General features: G+C 35.1%; 1 protein-coding gene across 6 annotated transcripts in view; it reads left to right on the plus strand.

Moving 5' to 3' along the window:
* The window catches only part of HACE1 (HECT domain and ankyrin repeat containing E3 ubiquitin protein ligase 1), a 53,964-nt gene extending 35,397 nt beyond the window's left edge, over positions 1-18,567 (plus strand). For 3 of the 6 annotated variants that reach the window (XM_085306931.1, XM_085306933.1, XM_085306932.1), the window contains exons 17-23: positions 692-841; positions 5,961-6,157; positions 10,761-10,892; positions 11,619-11,717; positions 12,003-12,073; positions 17,185-17,298; positions 17,845-18,567. In XM_085306931.1, the coding sequence (XP_085163057.1) occupies positions 692-841; positions 5,961-6,157; positions 10,761-10,892; positions 11,619-11,717; positions 12,003-12,073; positions 17,185-17,298; positions 17,845-17,947 (866 nt within the window). In that variant the 3' untranslated portion in view covers positions 17,948-18,567. Of the gene's footprint in view, positions 1-691; positions 842-5,960; positions 6,158-10,760; positions 10,893-11,618; positions 11,718-12,002; positions 12,074-15,271; positions 15,383-17,184; positions 17,299-17,844 lie in introns of those variants that run through there. The other 3 variants (XM_085306934.1, XM_085306935.1, XR_014896107.1) reach the window with 2 other exon arrangements.
* Positions 18,568-20,812: the final 2,245 nt, after the last annotated feature.

Genomic DNA, 20,812 nt, shown 5'->3' on the forward strand with positions numbered 1-20,812 from the left:
AATATTGAGTATCAGCTTTGTTCGTGTCTGGGTTTTGGACATTTGTATTTAGAGGGCTTTATGGATGGCTTGTAACAAATATTTTGACTCCCTCATGGTGTATACTGGGAAAATGCAGACTTTTGTAAAGGATAAAATTCTGATTGTTGTTGAACAGAATAAGTAATAATAACGAAGAGAGCTATGATAGGATGGTTGTGTAGTATATGGGTCTTGTCACATGCACAGCTTTTCTGAGTCAAATAGGTCTTGAATAATTCCATGTGTGACCTGTTAGTTCAGATTAAGAGTGCATTATTGTTGATGGTAAAAATAATAGGAGCAAGACTTCTTATTGTATAATTTCTGCCCTTTTATGCATTCTCTTGGAATTATTTTTCCTTTCTCTAATAAAAGATTTCAAACAAAACTTCGCCAGAAGGTCAAGAATGTGTATAGAATCAGAAATGTCATCATTGCAAGATTAAAGTTATTTTGATAAGTTGTAAAAGGTAACTGGAACATGGAACCTGTTTATCTTCCTTCTCCTATGGTGTTATAATGTCATAAGACACATGGAAAAAGAATTGTACCGTTTTATTTCCTATATATTGGTTTCATTGTTTTTAGATGCTCAGTGTATTCTACAAATATGAATGTCACTATTTATATATATATATATTAGTGAATGTGATGATCTTCTGTTTTATAGGAACAACTTTCCAACCAAACAGCAACTCTTCTGTAAATCCAGATCATTTGAACTACTTCAGATTTGCTGGACAGATCCTGGGGTTAGCTCTGAATCACAGGCAGTTGGTGAACATTTATTTCACAAGGTCCTTCTACAAACATATTCTTGGTATGTTTTTATTAAAATTCTATTTAGAGAAGTACATAATGTAATGCAACTATTGCAATGGTTTGGACAGTAAATTTTGGTTTTTGTTTTTCTTTTTTTTTCTTTTTGAGTGTGTTAAAATTGAAAAAGAATCTTGGAAAGGAAGGTCTTGCTACACTTGCTACACTTATGTGCATCAATTAAATGCACAGCATAATATAGCAGTAACTGCTATTCCAGTCTAAGTCTCTCTTAGAAAGTGTTATAGTTACAAAATGCAGAAATACATTAGCAAAGGTATGCGGAAATTTTATGCTGTTAGCAAATTTTAACAAAAATGTCTGATCTTTCAATTTATATGTTGAACTTGAATCTTATTTTTTTAAGAAAGCACCATTAACCTCTCCAAAGCATAATCATATAATTTAGGAGACTTTAATCTTTAGTGTTAATGACTTAACTGGGAGTGTCTGAAAGGTAGACTAGTGTGGCCAGTGAGTCCATATTGCTGCCCTCTTTCCTGTCCACCAGTATTACTTATTTCTCAAAAATGTTGTTTTAGAACTAATGCAGATTCATCCTATCTCCTTCCCTAGGAAAATGAATATATATACTTACTGTAGTATTCAGAGGAATGATCAAAAATCCTTAAAAAATACAAATTTTCTTTTTAATATTTCCTTTCAGTCCTTTTAGCTCATCTTCCACTTTCCCCTTCATGTTCCAAGTTTGAACTGGGATTCCTAGTAAATCATGGCTGATATATGTCCTTTTCTTCAATGACAAAACCCCCACCTTTCAGCTATTGCCTGCAGACTTAGCAATACCACCTTGGTTGCTGTAAATATGTCGCAGTTATGCCCTTTTAGACTTAAAAGGGACACTGTTAGCTGTTGGTACCTGTGGCCTGCATCGTGTAGGACAAGATGCCTTTTCATTCAGCTGAGGTTTTCCATTGTCATGAAAACTTTTCCTCTTGCATAAAGATGAGATGGAAGGCTGAATTCCGTTTGTCTTCCTGTTACATCTCCAAATGAATATAATTCATTTGCCACTGCATGCAGACTGCTATTCCTTAATCTTCTTTGGAAATATAAGATAGCTTGAAGCAGGAAGTCTTACCTCTTTCTCAAGAACCACCCCTTACTTTAGGCCCTAGCAAGGCACTCAAGGGATCCTCGTTCTGGTTTTCTGTAATTATTCTGTCTATCTACAGTCTTTCAGTGATGTTTGCTGGGTCTGGGACAAATCAACTCTTAAATTTAGATTTACTATGTCACCTTTCTGAAGGTGTTCAGGCCTTATGCTGGTACAGGTCTGTTGATGATACAGACAAGACACAGTTGTCTTGATCAAGGTCTTACATAAGACTGGGGATACATTTAAATTCTGTCCCTTGTTACTACTCTCCCCTGTGGGCCAGTGACTAGGATCTCTTTGGCTGTGTGCTGGAAAAGAACCAGTGGAGGATAGCCAGGCTGAAACAGCATCACTTTGGCAATGCCTCCTAAGGCTTCCTTAATCATTGATCTTAACATAAGAAAGGTATCAAAGTAGACATATCACTGTGCGCACAATTTGGTACTGAGCCAATAGTTGGTCTCTGACATCAAGAGATTACTCAGTAGGAACAAAAGAATGACACAAGCTAATCTCCATGTGAGGAATTCACAAATTGGAGAAAAGTATTTGTCTGCTGTTCATTCTGTGAACTGAGAATAGTCAGATGTTGTTCTTGTTATCTACTATCCTTTGAAGATGATTGCTAATTAATTAGAGTTCTTTTCTGGTTTGAATTGTGATAATACATTAGATTTCTTTGTCTCTGAATTGACAAGATGACCTATTGTTTCTTGTCTCTTTCTTTCTTTTTTTTTTTTTTTTCCCTTTTCATTTTGCTGCAGCAACTTCTTATATTCCCAGTTTAAAGATGTCTGCCACTTTTGAAATTTCAGGCTGCCTGGAGTTCATCTCAGGTTACTGGATTTGTACTTTTGCTTCATATCCAGATATCACAGAATGATATTTTTGCTAAGTGGTAATTCAGCACAATATGCAAATAACCAGTTAGCAACTGAGAGGAAAGATGGCCTCTCTTCTGACACCTTTAGGTGCGCACGTGCACGYGCACACACACACGCACACTATGCATATGAAATATATGTATATATTTTCATGACTGTTCCAAACTAAGCAGCCATATATAGTCTCTATTAATAAGACCTCACCAGTCCCTCTTAGTAACATCTTGCTATTCTGTTGAACAGACATCTTGACATTTTTCCAGTTCTGAGTCTGGTAAACTCTCTGAGTCTTATGCTTTCCAAAATGGTTGCTTTTTTCTGGCTTAGTTGCTACAGTTTATTTAAATCTTTCCAAGGCCTCTTCCCTCAGCTTTGTGTTCTCCTCTCTCCTTGCTTAAGGAATCAAAGTTGCACAGCAGCAGATACTCCTGCAGGGTTTTTGGTTTTACTTTTTGTTTCAGGTTCAACCATGGGTTATGCTAACTGTTGTTTATGCCAAATACAGATTACCACAGTACAGACATAATAGAGGTTCTCTTCAGCTACTCAAGAGGCCTTAAGTAATGGAGTATAAAAGCTTCATTTGAAGACTGAGACCATTCTCTTCCTTTGCCTTCTCTCCTTGCACCGAGATCCTTGTTTTTCTAGCCTTTCCTGCTAATGTTGCACTGAATCCACCAGTTGTGTGGTAAGACCTCCTGAGGAATAATGTGAACCACTTTCAAAGAAACGCTTCTCTTTGGTCAATAGACCTGAAGTAGAAGTGTCGTAATTAAAAGTTGAAACCTCTATGAACGAACGTGGTCACTTTTTTTTGAGATTCAGGTGGGTACATCACCTTTTTTTTGCTGTGATGAATTGAGGTCTTTCTGCAACAAAACTAGATAGCGAAGATCATTAACTCTCTCTCTTTTTTTTTTTTTTTTTTTTTTTTATTTTTTTTTTTTTTTTTAATTTTAATTTTTTTTTTTTTTTTTTTTTTTTTTTTTTTTAGTGATGACCAATCTAACACCTATCTAATGTGCCTTACAACACATTAGATATATAGTTTGCATGATTTCTTTCTGTCCTGTTAATAAAGCATTATTCCATAATTCCTTTTGTTTATTAGGACTGCACTCTATTATGGATACAGAAACATAATCAAATCAAGGCCTCTTATTCTTGGCTTTACTTTTCTTCAACTGCCTATGTGTCTGCCTTCCTCTTTAATGACAAGAGCAGCTTCACTAGCGCTGTTATCCATTTACTCTGTAGTTTTTCTAAGGAGCTATTTACTTTTCTGTTTGGAAAAGGAAAATTCTAAGTTCAACCCACAAAGACACGTAGCACCTAGTGGATAAACTCCTTCCTATGCTATCTGCTCTTAGACTTAAGACTTCTCTCTAGCAGTGTAGTAAGAAATAATCCTTGAAATGKCATAAATAAAGGTGAAAATTATTTTCTGGTTCAGTGCATTTTGAGCTGTGGGCCCTAGAATCCTTGAATACTTACTGCTGTGTTAGAGCGTACCTGTAATATCCTTGAAGGTCTGAGTTGTACATAGATATTTGTTTATCACAATTATGTTTAGATCAGTTTGTCTTCCTTTTCAAACTACAGATGCTGTAAAGACATAATAAGAGAATATATGTAGTATTTCATGGGACCCATATTTGGTCCTAATAAGCTGATAGGTTTCTTGCTTGAGTCTTTATTGAGCTGTCAGAAAATAAATGAGTTTAGTACTTTAGCCTTACAGCATGCTGTCCACAAGTGTAGTCTTGCCATGAAACTCTAGTTCAGTTTCGTATCTGAGAAGTAGAAATCTGAGACTCCTTTAACTTGTGTCTTTTCTCAAGTTATGCTTACTCTCTCAAACAGCATTATTTTCACATTTCATGTGTGAAATCCACATATGCTTGCCGCCGGGGAAAATAAAAGTCTTCTAGAAATTACTAGATAGCTATTAAATTTTATGGAGCGATGACAGTGAAAATTCATTACTAAATTTATCTGTTTCTTCAAAAACTGATATGTTGCTTTTATTAGAAAAAAAATGTCTTATAGTAAAGAAAGTTCTTGTGTGCACCATTTCAGCCTAAGTCAGGGCCTCTAGTGAAATAATACAAAACATCATGTTATGACTTGGTATACTGCTTCTCCGGTCTATACCATGCTGAGACCTCTACTAATGGAACTCTGTTCTGACACTTCACAACGAAAGGTGTTGAAGCAATAACTTGTTTTTCTCGAAGCTTACGTACCTTTCTTACCCCTTTCCAGATATTTACTATGGCTTAGTATTACATAGAGTTAAAGTAATTGGGGTTGTCTTTGTTTAGTGAAGAGGGTAGTTCTCTTGCACAAATTCATAGGCACCTTGTTGTGGACGTGTTTGCTCAAATCTGTTCCTGTGGGCTGTGACTGGGAAGGGAATGTAAATAGGTAGTTTCTATACTTGGCTAGAAGTGAAGAATATAGCAAGTGTATATCCTTCAGTCTCTATGATTTGCAATTTCAGTTTGGTAACACACTATTTCCATAAGTCTGTCTGTCTGTCTGTCTCTCTCTCTCTCTCTTTTTTTAACCACTGAGAGGTAGGTCTCATAGCAAACATAACAAAACATGGGGAGAGTGGAAGAAATTTAAATACAAAAAAAAATTTTTAAAATTATAAAGCCTCTTCCAGAGGGAAGAGATTTGAATAGCAAAATAAGATATTTCTGTTTCTAAAAATTATGTAGAAAACAGATTTTTTTCAGAGATTTGTTTAACCTTGAGTATGCATACGTGCTTTCACTGAAATCTCTTATTGTAATAAAAATCTGCAGCCTGTTGTGTTACAGTGTTTAAGTGGTATGCCATTGTTTCAGTGTGTGTAGGGGACATACACAAAGGATACCTTTTTCTTTGCTGCTTCTAAAATATGATAAGTAGTACAATTCTGCTTTAGTTAATGGTGAATCTTTTCCCTCCCTTTCCTGTTACTGCATTATTCAGGTTTCTCTCTAGAGGGCAATCTTCTACCATATATTAAGTTATTTCCTTAATGTGCTCTTTTGTGCTTTATCCAATTTGTTCTATTGTTTTTTTCTGTGTTTTTCGTTTTCTTTTTCTTTTTTTTTTTCCCCTAGGTATACCCGTAAATTATCAGGATGTAGCATCTATTGATCCAGAATATGCAAAGAACTTGCAGTGGATTTTAGATAATGATATCAGTGATCTGGGTTTAGAGCTGACCTTCTCTGTTGAGACTGATGTATTTGGAGCAATGGAAGAGGTGCCACTAAAGCCAGGGGGTGCAAGTATACTTGTTACACAGGATAACAAAGTGAGTATAGAGGTTTATTCAGAAGTTGATCGTATAAGAAATGCAATTAGACTGACTTTATGAATAACTGGAAGCATAAATTTGGTCCCTTTTTCTTAAAGTAAATACACAAAAAGTTGGCAACACTGTTACTGCTTTGTGTAGGTTAACATGTTATAAAAGTGGAACTGCTATTAAAATCTCTATAAAAGTTTTCAGGTTAGAGGTTCTCCTTTGTGTCAGAGTATTTGGAAAGAAAATAAGGTCAAATTTAAACAAAGAGTTTATTTTGTAAGTTGCAAAAGCAAAAGTCCTGAAGTTAAGTCATGGGAAAATACAAGAAAGGTAGAACTCTAGCAAYTGCCAAAAATAAAATTGTAACTATTGTTACAAAGTGTGCTTCCCCCTAAGGCAATGTRGGGCACTAAATTACTCTGCAGTAACACATGCAACCCATGACCGAATAAGTAGGTACAATTTTGTACTTCTCATGTAACTGTATATTTTCAACATCTGAAAGTTAGATTAATGTATTTTAACAATGTAGACTATTTTCTTTTTAGTAAATAAAATGCATTCATTTAAAATAAGTGGAGAAGCTGTCTTACACAGCCAGCACTAGGATTTAACAGCGTAACRCTGGAATTGCACTTAAACAGATGATTGTAACAGAATAGCCCTTCTCCCTTCTTCCCTCTCTCCTATCTGCTTTCTGAAGGAACAAGACGTCTTGTGCTGAAGGATCTGCTATTTCAGTGTATTACCAAAGCAAAGTCTAGCTAAGTGTGCTGCTTCTGTATATTAAACATATGGTAAACATCTTGCTGCCACTTACTACAGAAAAACTGAATCTCAGTCTAAACGATGTTTCAAATATAAACTATATATATTGTATGCAATAATCTATAAACTCTGTAATGGATGGATCCAGAGAAAAAAGTTCTGAAGAGTTTCTAATTGGGTAGATTTTTAAGATTTGGTTCTCTGATTCATAGTTAACATGCTATATATACCCACAACAGAAGGACTAATTAGTGTGTAACACTAAAGATTGTAATGGCTTCTTCTGCCCAGTTTCTTTATTTAAAATGAAGTCCTAAGTTAAGTAATGTAACTTAAGCTGTTGAATAAAGAGATATACTAAAGTTAAAATTTAAAATATTCAAGTAGTCTTGAATGAATTATGCATTTAATAATGTGTTCTGTGTATTACTGGTACTCTTGAAGTCATCTTTTATATATATTTTCCATTGTTTGCGTATGTACTTATATCTGGGCTGTGCATGTACATATAAGTAAAAATAGTTCTCTGGTCTATTTACTAGTGTCACTGACCAGACAGCATCTGAATAGAATGAAACTGAAATGATTTTGCTATTGTAGAATRGAGTGCTTTGAAAGTGCTGCAGGAAGCTTTCTGGACCATTTACAAGTTGCATGGAGATATTTTTTTTTCTGTTTAATTGAATAGTAACAGTTTGATATTCCAGCATAAAAAAGTCCTTGGATTCTCTGAAGCGTTAATTTAAAAATGAAATTGAAATAATAATGCAATTGAATTTCTGAAGATCATATAGAAAGCTAAAATGAACATTCTCTAGTTGTATTCTCCAGTTCCAAACTGGATAGTTTTGGGTAGCTACAGGAGTGTCATGGGTAGACCTACATTTTTTTTCTTGTGTTGTTGACTATTTTGATCCTTATGTTTAGATCTTTATTTTAATTTTCATTCGTTTTGCTCTAGTCTAACTTCACTTCCTTTGARTATGCAGTATTTTTTCTGCTTTACTCGTCACTTAGCTGCTATCTTGCTAAATGACCACTTGGTGTCAGCATTTGTTCTAACAAAATTTTAGCTTGAGTCGGAGCAGTGGACACTGAATTCTTGTATGCTAAATCCTCATTTCCATTAAGGTGGAGTGTCATTCCAATAGCTAGAATACATATTATTAACCTCATTCTGCAGTGTCTTCTCCTATATCATAGTTCATGAAAGAATACAGATGGTAAAACAGATCTAATTGGAAAAGTAATGGATAATTAATTTTTTTATTACCTGTAAGAGAGGGCAAAGATATAATTTTTTGTTCCTGGCAGTACTAGCTTCTTCTTAGAACATATATATAATTGAAATAAATTGTGATTTCATAATAGCTATTTTAAAACTGGTTGTTGTTTATCAGTTTGCTTGAAATTAGACATTTGTTCACAGGGAGATGACCTCAATCATTAATAGCTTACATTATTCTCTTAATTTCTGACTTGAGAGGCAGACAAAAAAAGGTAGTTGAACATGTGCAACAGGTAAATTGATAGTAGCTCATCAGCCTTCCTTAACTTTTACAGGAGGGAACTAGAGTTTATGTAGTTTTTGTTTGAAGAGTGCTTAAAAACAACTAACTATTACAGTAACTTCTAAACTGTTAACAGTAGTTGATTTTTTTGAAATTTAAGGCTGGAAAATCTAAAGTCAACAAACATATATAAGATGGCACTGTCTCTTTTTCACTGCTAATTTTGACAGTGTGAACTAAGTTATTGAAAATTAAGTCTGTATTTTAGTGGGTTTTAGCAGTGTTTAGGGATTTTCCTGGATTCTTTAATATGACGTTTTTGTGCTCTTAACAGGTTAAACAGGAGTGGCTACCTTATACAGCTTTTTTTTCTATGACAGACGACATTTTTTTTCCCCTGTTTAGTTGAGGAGTAGAAGATTGTTGCTTAAAATTTGTTGTGTTTGCTATACCTCTGAGAGCAGTAAGCTCAGGTTCTACAGGTTTGCTCTAGCAGATTAACTGTTTAAAGAATAGCATAATTTTTTGAAAGAAATTTAAGAGTTAATGTTTATTCCTTAAAAATAAATAACAAATTAAACCCAGAAACCGTTCAAAAATTTATCTCATTTAAACCCAAACTGAAGCAGAATAAATATCCCATTTAAGAAATGTAGTAATAGCTGCTTGTCAAAAGCTGTTGTCTTTGGATGAGGGAAATTCCTCTTTTTACTATAGCTATGTAATAGGTGAATAGTTGTGAGGTATTATGGTGCAAATACATTAAAAAAAAAAAAAAAAAGCTTTGTCCATTGCCTTCAATTGAAATATCAGTTGTAGTAGTATTTCAGCTTTAGAGGGAAAAGTCTTGTGCTTTTCCAGTGTCCTTGAGATACTTTTTTCTTTTGTTCTTTCCTGAATAATTTCTTGCAGCTTTCTACTTACTTTTTAGGATAAAGAAAATTAGAAGTAGACAGAGTTTGACCATATGGTATTTTAAAAATAGTCCGAAAACTCACACTGCACAGTTCTGTGGCTTTCGCTAACCTCAGGGACTTGTCTGTCTGTCATTAACTATTGCATGTTCCAGTATAGTTGCCATGCGGTTTGGCAGTAAATAATTCTTTACTTTTTCAAATCACTTTCAAATGTAGCTGTTCTCTTAACTTGAACATCGTAATGATCATTAATCTGTGTCATACAGCATATGGAGTTGTGAAATCAGGGCTGTATATGATCTTTGCTGGGTTTACCTCAAAGAAAAATGTAGAACAACCCCGTTCCCAGGGTAGACCTTGTCATTGTGTTTGTGTGTTAATAGTCTCTAAGTTTAATTACACCTCCCCTTGTTAAGACAAAAGGAATTGTACCTTTTATGTACTATATAGGAATGTGTATGTAGATCTGAAATTATGAAGATGCTTCTGTTTTGTGATGTAGTCTTAAGGCTTCTGAGAAGAATGAATAAAGTGAGTTGAGGGGGAAAAATAGAAATTGCCTTTTTTTTTTTTCTTTTTTTCTTTTTGAACTGGTGTGTGTTATATAAATTTATTGGTACAGGTGTATTGGCATGACTCAGTTTTGATAGTCAGTATATGCTGCTGTTCCAGGCTGCTTGAAGATTTCTTGTTGTAGCAGAAAGCACAGCAACACTTTTCTTTTTGGGAACTGTCTGGAAGTTATTAATGTTCTTTGACCAGTGTTGCATTTAAACTTAGATCTCTGGAATTGGGAGTCCTCTAATACTTATGAGGTAGTGATAGTTTAAAAGCATTAGATTTTTCATACTAAAAATTTTAAAGTAAATACATTTGTGATGCATAAATAATTTGTTATGTAGATCATATTTTCTAATGGATTTTTTTAAAAAAAGATTTTGAAATTTCTCTCTACAACTCTATTTTCTGGGTAGTTTAATGTATGTAGCAGGCATTGAAGATGTAAAAGTAAATGTTTCTGATCACTGAAGACCAGTGTTAACACTACTTTTAATCCTGGCAGTGTTAAAATTTCTGTTTTCTTCCCAGAACTGCTCATAAGGGATGTTCATAGAAGCTGATTTTCTCTAGTGCAATTAATCTTGTTTGACCCAAGTAATTTATTAGAAAAGGGAAGTTTCCTCAGTTCTGACTGCAGAAGCAACCTAGCGGAGATTAAAACCCATTTTTGGGGACTGACTCTATAGTGGAAGATAGACTCAGGAAATGTCCCTCCTCTTCAGAGCACTTCAGAATAACAAGTATATTATAACTGTAGTATGTTGAGAGCTGCATTTGTGTGTGTGTGTTTGTGTGCACGTGCATACATGTAGGAGTACTCTATATATCTTAATATCATTTCCTTCATTGTAGGCTGAGTATGTCCAGCTTGTCACTGAACTTAGGATGACAAGAGCCATTCAGCCTCAGATAAATGCCTTTTTACAAGGTTTCCATATGTTCATTCCACCTTCTTTGATACAGCTTTTTGATGAATATGAACTGGTAAGCAAGATGCCTGTAGTGTTTGTAAAAGATGCTGTTTAGCACACTTCATCAGTAATGTAATGATGTAGAAGTAAAGCTCAGTATCCTGAAGCACATTATATCTTTCATTTTGATTTTGCTTTCTGTACCTCTGATCAGTGAGGATCTCAAAACAAGTGCTACTGCTGATTCTAGTTGCTTAGAATGAGCATTTTCCTGGAATATGGTAACTTCAAGTGCCAATGATAGATGACTTGTTTTGTAATTTCCAATCGGGAAGTGAATGTTGTTGCCTTCAAACCTTTTCACATTTTCTTTCAGGAGGACAGAAGTTATTTAAAAGTTAGGAGATGCTTTCTATTGTTTTCACTTTTCCAAGTCTTGGAATCAAATTCCAATTATTTTTTGCAGTAGTTAGGTATTCTGTAAATAAAATAACTGCAATTTTGTCTCAAGTCATACAGTTCGGTTATTTATATTTCAACTTCTTTGATCATAATTTCTAACTCTTGATAGTATATGTTTAGACTGGACAGATCATGTTAAATGATCCGACTTCAAGAATATTTTTATATTAAAATTTAGTCTTGGGTTCTGTAAAAATGCATTGTTCTGCATGGCTGAAACTAAACAGAGGAAGCATTTTAGCTTTTATACAGCATTATTTTTTAAATAGTGTAAACGCTTGAAATTAGCGGTTACCCATGGAAATTAATCAAGATTCTACTTTTTTCCTCTCTGAAGGAGCTCTTGCTGTCTGGTATGCCAGAAATTGATGTGAATGATTGGTTAAAAAATACAGAATACACCAGTGGCTATGAGAGAGGAGATAAAGTTATTCAGGTAAAGTATTTTTTTGGTTAAAGGAGGTTATTGCACGTGAATCCATGGGAATACGTGAGGAATTTGTTTTTTATCTGTTTGTTTTTATGGAAGCTTATGTCAGCTGAAGTTTGTGGAGCTTTTTTATACTCCATTCCTATATTAAGTTAGTRATGTATGAGTTTGATGTGAAAATATCTGTAATTTAAGTAACAAACACACACTCCATTTGTTGTTTCACCATTGTATTTTTCAAGTGCTGTAAGTATTTAATGGAAAATACAAACTAACTTATTTTTTGTTTAGTGGTTCTGGGATGTTGTGGAAGAGCTAACTCAGGAAGAAAGAGTATTGCTGTTACAGTTTGTTACTGGCAGGTGAGAAACTCTTCTGTAGCAACACATATATTATGTAGCTATTCTGAAATAAGTGGATACAAGATTATCTATTTAGAAACCGTTTTACATACTTTAGTGTTTTGTATGTTTGTCCAAGTGGACAAAATGTGTGTTAATACTTCTGCCAGTATTTCCAGAAAAAATGACTGATCACTGATTTATTATAGTTGACTACTTTGCAAGAGGACTTTGTGTAGGTAAGCTGTTGTCTCGGACAGTTTTTAACACTAGTGAATTTAACTGCACTTAATATTGTTCCTGTTGCATATTCATGTGTCTTTTGGCTTCTCTGGTAATTCAGACTTTAATATATGAGGTAACTAGATATCACCCTAGTGTAAACAAAACATTATTCTTCCTAAAATTCATTTGGGAACTTAACGTTAGTGCAGCATATCAAGATAACTGAAGATGTATCCATATGCAAGGGTGTGTGTTTGGTCTATATAGGATTTCTGTCCTGAATTCTAGGTGTTCTTCAAGGACAGCCACTTGTTTTAAGCTTTGGGAGGTTTTCTGAGGAATAAATGCCACTGTGAGCTGAGTGAAGCAGTGAGTTTCCAAGTTTGTGTGTACATACATATTCTAAAAAGTAGATTAGTAGACATATGTATGCCATCAYATTTCTGTAATCCTGCCGGTTTTTGGTGGTAGGTGAAGATCACACCATCTTCTTAATTTGGTGTTCCCTTCGTACTTCAGGATTAGAAGTGTTTGACATTTCTTTTGTTCCTAAGCTTTGTGGTTAAGCAATGGTAAATACAAGATTTAGATCGTCAAACTTTCTCTTTCATAGCAAGGGATTTTGCAGTCGTCATCATACCATCCAAATGGCATGGCCTTCAAATTCCATTTGTTTCACTTGAATTATTGTGAATTTAATTGTTTTTAGGGACCTCGGACAATTTAAGAGGCTAGTTGTGTGCACACTAATCTTTTGTCTTGTAGAGAAATGGTTTCTGCAAACCTAACTGCACTTCTGTTTCACTTCTGTTTCTGGTTTTTAATTTTTTTATGGTCTAGTCCATTTCTAAATCTATAAGGCAAATAATAGTTTTATGATGTAGGTCGTGTTTCAAGTACTTCTTAAAAGGTTCTAAATGATAGGTGGCATTCACTGGTTTCATGACATTTGGGATAATCTGTTGAATTCTCAAGGAAGCCATCTATCAAGTGAGCAGTTATATTGTCTGATTAATTCATGCTTAGGCACCATTCATTTTGTTCATGCATTACATAATGACTTTTTCTTACTTGTTTCTTGTTAATAGGAAATAAATTTTTGGTTCCTTTTAAAGAACTTTGGAGTAGAATTAAGGAAAAAACATGCTGCTGCTATTTCTTGCATCAGCTAGTAGGAATCTTATGTTTTTTTCCTTTAGTCTTTGAAACATAATAGACTTCTCAACAAATAGACTTCTCAACAAAAATTTAGCTTTCAGAAGTTGCCTCTAACAGTTGTACGCAACTGGCATTTTTGCATGTAAATCCAGTGATGCCTGAGAGAGTCCTAGTTTCCAGGCATGGCAGTTTAGATGCTGAGTTGCCTGTGAGCTAAAACTCCGGTCGTCATATGTCTAGTACAAGCAAGTATGTTAAAGTAAAATTTTCCATTAAAGCATACCTGATTTCAAACTAGCCTGTTTTAAGAGCTGAATGCTTAATGAGGAATTTGTTTAAAGATTCTACATGCGCTGGRTGGCAGTCTGCATTCATAACTTGCGTTATTTTTTTTCATTCCCCTTTAGTCTTGCGTCTGCCTTTTTTCCTGAAGTGATACTATTCTTTCTTTGCAATCAAGACTAATTAATTTAGTGAGTTGAATAGAACATATTTATGATAGTGTCTTCACTGTTGCTTTGACATCTTTATTTCTTAAATGTTGCCTCTTCCTTTCCCTCATTTTTATCTCTTCAATGTAATTAAGTCTTGCTTTTGGTAGTTCTAGTACAGGTACCATTGTATTCATCATTAAGGCTGATTTTTTGAGACCTTTTCTTAATGGTGTACTTTTCATGTCGTGTGTAATGTTTGAATAGCAGAGTCTTTATATTAGGAGGTCTTAGCATGCGTGAGAAAAAGGTGATGGCTTAACTCTGAGTGTTCTGTGTTTCTTGTGACAGCCTTTGCCTAAATTCTGTGGTGAGGCCATCTGGTTTGGTGGGCAAGTGTTGCAAACTGGAAATCTATTCAAGATCTCCCTATGTATATTCTGTGCTTGCTGGACATGTAGCATGTGTTCAGCGTGAGAGTATATGGGCTAACGCTGTCTGTGAGGCATACCAGAAGCCTAAATATTCTTGTGCCTTGTGATGGTAGCCTGAAAGTTTACTTATTCACCACTTACTTATTCTCTGCTCGCAGTTTGGAATAGTATTGCGTATATCCATGTGCTTCTCTTTCTTTTTTTTYCMWTTTTTTCCCCCTCCTGATCTGTGTTTGGTGTTTGTAACAATATTTGGATAAATAGTTGTTAATTACCCATTGGCAACTTCTGATGAGGTTTTTGGTTAGCAGTTGGGGAGAAGTGAAAAAATCTCATCATGATCAATTTTACTTTACTAATTTTTTTGTTGATTACAGAAGTTTTACATTGTGATATATTGCCTCTTCTGTTTTAAACTGCTTAACTTAGGGGTCTGCAGTTTCTGTTAAGCAATAAGCAAGTTTTAGGGGAACTTCCACATCTTTACTAAATGTATTTGTTTTTAACAGAAGTGGTTATATACCAAGCATAAGGGAGGTGACTTAATCTCTTGTATACTGCTTTCTCATTTTTTGTAAATTTATGCAAAATCTGAAGTGTTTTGTAGGAATGTTAGGATTCAGATGTAAACTTAACTGTTATAATAGTGTTGAAATTTCCAAAGTTATGAAATTGTCGTTACTATTACTGAAGGCTATTTGCATATGCAGGAAGAGAAGTAAAATCTTGTGATCTTATTTGTACTTCTTTAGAAGGCTTTATTTATTACACTGGCAGTGTTTTGTTTGGAATGAAAACTCACACTTGAAGGCATGAGTTTCTTTAACACATTCAAAAGCCTGATCGTATGAAAAATATTTTTGTAATTTAGATTATAAAAATGCTAGCTGATAGCTGGATGAATGAGAAGTTTTAAACAGAGTTTCCTTGTTCTGTTGCTAATTTTAAAGTGGAATTCTCTTGGTTCATAGAACAGAAGATCACTGAAGTGGAAGCAGCACTGCATTAGAAATCCAAGCCAAGAACATGATATAAAATAAGAGTACTACTGTAAAATCTTTACAACATTTTGAACTGTGGCTGTGAGCACAATTCCATTTGTCCTTCAGAAATTGTATGCTGCAAATAATCAATACTCAATCCATGGTGGTTGCTTTATATACCAGCTCTAGAAATGTATGTTGGATCTTGCTGTCATTAAACTGAAGTGATAGTTGTTGGGTACTGTAGCTAATGCTTAAAGGTACATTTGAAAAATATTGTTGTGAACTCTGCTCTAGCTCCTTAACATTTGGAGTTTGCAATAGCAACCACCTTACCCTTTTGCTTTTTTACCAAGTAGTTTTAAGGTGAGTGGAAACGCTGCTTCATTCTCCTATTCTCTTTTTGCTTCTGCTTTTTAGAGTCATTTTGTTTTTCTTACTATGGAAGCATTGTTTTCAGTGCAGGTACCTGTAATCCAGAATTCTAACAACTGTTTCATATTTTAAGGAAGATTTATTTTGTTTTATTTATTTATTTTTTCTAGCTTCAGAGTCACTGAATAGTTGAGGTTGGACAGGACTTCAAGATTGTCTAGTCCAAACCCCTACTCAAAGCAGGGCAGCTAGAGCAGGATGCTCCAGACCATGCCCAGTTGGGGTTTGAATATCTCCAAGGATGGAGACTCCTCAGCCTCTGAGGAATCTGTTCCAGTGTTTGACCACTCTAACCATTAAAAAGGTTTCTCTTAGTTTAAACAGAATTACAGTTTGTGCTGATTGCCTCTTGTGCTGGGCAGCACTCTTAAAGAGTGGCTCTGTCATTTTTACTCACCTCACTTCGTGTCATGTATTTATGTACTTTGATTCCCCCCTTCCCCGCCTTTTCCTTTCCATGCTGAGCAGTCCCAGCTCTCAGCCTCTCCTTGTATGAGGCACACTCCAGTCCCTTCATCTTTGTAGCCTTTTGCTAGACTCACTGCAATGTGTCCCTGTCTTGCTTGTACTGGGGAGCTCAGACCTGGACCTGGCACTCCAGATGTGGCCTCACCAGGGCTAAATAGAGGGGGAGGATCACCTCCTTTGACCTGCTGGCAACAATCTGCTTGCAATGCATTCAAATATAAGTGAATGTTATAAAAATATTTCTGAATTTTATTATATTAGTTTCTGTTAGTTAAAAGTTATAGGGAAGGATTCTGAAGACTCTGGGTCCTTTCTCTATTTAACCTTCTCGTCATGCTCGAATAACATACTGATGATGATTATATTCTTCACATTTTTTTTTTCTCTTAATGAATGTATTCTGGTTTATGGTATTTTTTTACTGTTTTTAGATTATTGAGAGAATTTATTCATGAAAATTATAGCATTTTTTAGTGTGTTATAATTTTGCCATAGGTCATCACTGTGTGAAGATGTGATTGATGTAATGATGTTATTAGTTAAAAATGTGGAATATTTAGTTTTGAATAGTCAAAGAAAAGAGATGTCAAGAACACTTTGATCAGCTGTCCCACAAATAGTAATGTGAAGAATAAATTCTTGTTATGGTGCAGTATTTCTTAAGCTGTAAATAATCATATGTGTTTGCCTAAACAGAAAATCTTCCTTTATAAAAACTAGTAGAAATGAGCACTCTTCGCAAACAAAATTCTCTTAAGTGGTATTCAAACAATTTGTCTAATGTAAATTGACAAATGCATTATTCATTAAAAGCACTTAGACAAAGAATTTTGATAATGATAAGGAAGAGAGAGCCTTTGTTTTTTTTTTTTTTAAAAAAAAACAACTAGAAACTGATTATGCAAAGTGTTATGGTAAGAGATATTTACAATGTAAAAGCTATACTTTATGGCTTAAAACTGTTCTTTTAATGATGTAATTTCTGTGAATATTCTTAGTTCCAGGGTACCTCATGGTGGCTTTGCCCATATAATGGGTGGCAGTGGATTGCAAAATTTTACAATTGCTGCTGTGCCATATACTCCAAATCTTTTACCAACATCAAGCACATGGTATGTTGACTAGTCTCATTTAAATAAAATAAGATTTTAAAGTACTTTATTTTTAAYGTATTTTTTACATTTTGTAGTAAACAATGTAGTCCTTTTGTATACTTTTATAAAAAGACCAAAAAAAAAAAAAAAGATATAGTCAGTTTGGGAAGTATCTACTAGTTAACATGAAAGTGGTATTTTTAATCTGGAAGTAGTTGTGTCATGTTCGTTCATTGTTTACTACTTCAGTTTGTTTAACTAAAGGCCGTGTGACCACTAAGGGAATTCTCAAGCGTAATTAATGTATTACATGTTAATAAAGTGAAATAAACTTCTTATCCTGCAGAATATTTGAATACTGAATGGTACTGTAGTGCAGCACTGTTTTGTTTTTGTGTGTGTGTTTTGTTTTTTCCATAAATATGACATCTTCAAGGCTTACTGTCTGAATGTAAATCTGGGTGGTGGTGGGAAATCATACAAAGGAGTCGGAAGACTTTATTCTTAGATTTCTTGCTTATCTGTGTTTGTGGTTTTTCTTCTTCATTTTTTTYCCCTCTTCAGTATCAACATGCTCAAGTTACCTGAATACCCAAGTAAAGAAATCCTTAAGGACAGGCTTCTTGTAGCATTGCACTGTGGAAGCTATGGTTACACAATGGCATGAGGAAGTCCAGAAAATGCATCTGACTACTGATGTGCAATTTAGAGTGGCAGAAATAAATTCAGAAACTGTCAATAGAAAGGTAGCTTAGATACTGCAGCCCATTGACAGGGATGGCTTTTAAAATTCATAGAGGATAATCAGCTCTTCCTCTCCATTTCCTGTTGTCCAAATAACTTTGATACTGTCACACATATTAAATTTCTGAGTATGCTGTATTTTTTTTAATGATATATCTATAAAGAAATCATTTTATGTTCTTTTTTGCATTACTTCAATCAGAAGGTTTGTCAGAATCTTTCTACAGCCTTGTTTTTGATTTTTAACCATGTGTTTGTATGAAATTCTATTTATTTTGCATCCAGATGGTATATGACTAATGGACGGACTTGTACTTTTATGCCTTGTTGCATGTGAAAGTGCCGTTTATTTTTGCAGAGAACAATATAAAAAGTTCAATTTGGATATTGTACAGTAAGACAAATCCAATGTATTTTCCATTTCTTCTTTACATAGTAACAGAAATAAATTTTTAAAACATTTTGGTATTTTAATGTATATAGTATGTAAAGTTTAGACTGTTACTGGAAAAAATAACAGATGAAATATTTATATTAGAATTTATACTATATTCTACTAAATATTTAAAGTATTTGTGACTTTATAGTCAGTTTGCAGTTTAAAATTTGTAAATATTAAGATCTATATCTGTTTGTTTGTTACTTGAATGCCTTTGAATGCTCTTTCCTTTACATAACTGTATGTTCAAAAGATCTAATTAAATCTTAATATTTTTACCAGAATCTGAATGTGACAAGTTTGTGTGGGTAGTGGACTTTATTCATCTTACTAATAACTTAAATTGCTGTGTGAGCAGCAACTGAAGAGGGCATTGGCAAAGTTACATGAGTAGGTATAAACAAATGCACAAGGAAGGAACTTAAACTTATTGAAAGGTTAGCTGACAAAACTGTAAGTATCCCATGTCAAATTTGTACAGAATTAGAATATATTACTTGTTTAATATCTAAAACTACACAGCAGTAACTCACCTGCATACATTTTGATTCCATAGATGGTAAGTAGCTGCACATGTTGGAATAAATTGCAGAACTATAACTTATGGAGCTAGAGTGGACCTATTCAGGCTGTTTTTTTAATGAATCTGCTTATCCTTGCTTGTGGTGCCTTGCATTGGAGAATGCAGACTGGATTATTTCTGGAGAAACTAAACAGAAAAATGTGTCCTAAAAATGTACCAACTGCTGGTGTATGAACATTTAATAACGTCTGTAGGACACAACTGTTCTGAAGAGGTGATTAGACCAGTTAGTCTAGGCTTAGTGAGTTCCCCCATACAAGTAACTCTCTACTGATCCACTTACATTTTCCTCTGCTAGTTGCTAATGCAAGTGTAGCCTAAGTTAGCCATCTGGTGTGTCTAGGCTGCTTGGTTGTGCTGTTTTCTCAAGTTCATTTATTTTAAGTTTGCATAAGTTCTCTGGGGGTGGGAGAGAGAAATCTGTGGGGTATCTGATTGAGTGTTGCCACAGTGGTGTTCCACAAAGCTTAAGCTTTGAATGTTGACTTACTAGCTTTATTTTCCTCCAATTCTGTGTACATGCATAAATGTTGGCTTGAATTCTGCAGTATTTGCAAGTCTCCGTCTGACATCTTAAATACCACAACTTCAGGAGACCACTGCTTTTGGTTGATGGGGAGAGACAGGCTCTTCCAGCATGACAATCCAGAGAACTCTTGTTGCTAAAGTCAGTGGAGAGAGGAGCTGTTCCTCTTAGGCATCCTCTAGGAAGCTGAGGGAGACTGTTCAGCCAGGTTAGCTGTTTAAGGCTGTGTGGCATTTTAGCGGTATGTTCTGGCAGTCTTGGGTTTGTCAGTGTCACTTTTTGCAGTTATGCGCTACTCGATTCCCTGGCTATATAGCTGACCTCTTACTTAAGCAACATAGATGGATAGCAGTTTGTGAATTTTGTTGGTTTCACATGTTATATTTCATGGAATATACAGTGGTTTGTAGGAGACTGGATCCTTGGGTGCTAAAGTATAGCATCAAATCACTGTCATATCATAAGACTGAAGGAAAAAAATCAGATTTGTTATATTTCTGTGCTTTGGCAACTTTGCAAAAGAATAGCTATAATCAGTGAAGAGCATAGTTTCTTGTAGTCCTGTACCTGAGTCCAAGAGTTGGCCATAGATAGATGTGTAGGAAAGTATAGCAGCATAGTTTTTTTCTGCAGAAGAATTACAGCAACTGTGTGGTAACAAGAGAGAGTCTGAAGAGAGGAAGACTTTCCTTTGGTTGAGGGGGTTGAGTTAGAGATCGTTTAGGCAAACTTGACACCCACAAATCCACGGGCCCTGATGGGATGCACTCACAAGTGTTGAGGGAGCTGGTGGATGTTATTGCTACTCTCCATCTTTGAAAGGTTATGAAGAAAAAGAGAGGTGGCTGAGCACTGGAATCCAAKGTCACTCCARTCTTCAAAAGGGCAAGAAGGAGGAACCAGGAAACTGCAGGCCAGTCAGCCTCACGTCCATCCCTGGAAAGGTGATGGAACAGCTGATTCTGGATGTCATCTCCAGACATATGGAGGAAAAGGTGATCAGGAGTAGCCAGCATGGATTCACCAAGGGGAAATCCTGCTTAACCAATCATCAGCCTTCTATGATGGCACGACTGGCTGGGTAGATGATGGGAGAGCAGTGGACGTTGTGTGCCTTGACTTCAGCAAGGCTTTTGACACTGTCTCCCATAACATCCTCATAGGCAAGCTCAGGAAGTGCAGGCTAGATGAGTGGRCAGTGAGGTGGCTTGAGAACTGSYKRAWKGSMRGRMYYMRRRRG

This window comes from Rhea americana, unplaced genomic scaffold (assembly GCF_003343005.1).
Source record: "Rhea americana isolate MKP2758 unplaced genomic scaffold, rheAme1 scaffold_25, whole genome shotgun sequence".
Classification (NCBI taxonomy): Eukaryota; Metazoa; Chordata; class Aves; order Rheiformes; family Rheidae; genus Rhea; species Rhea americana.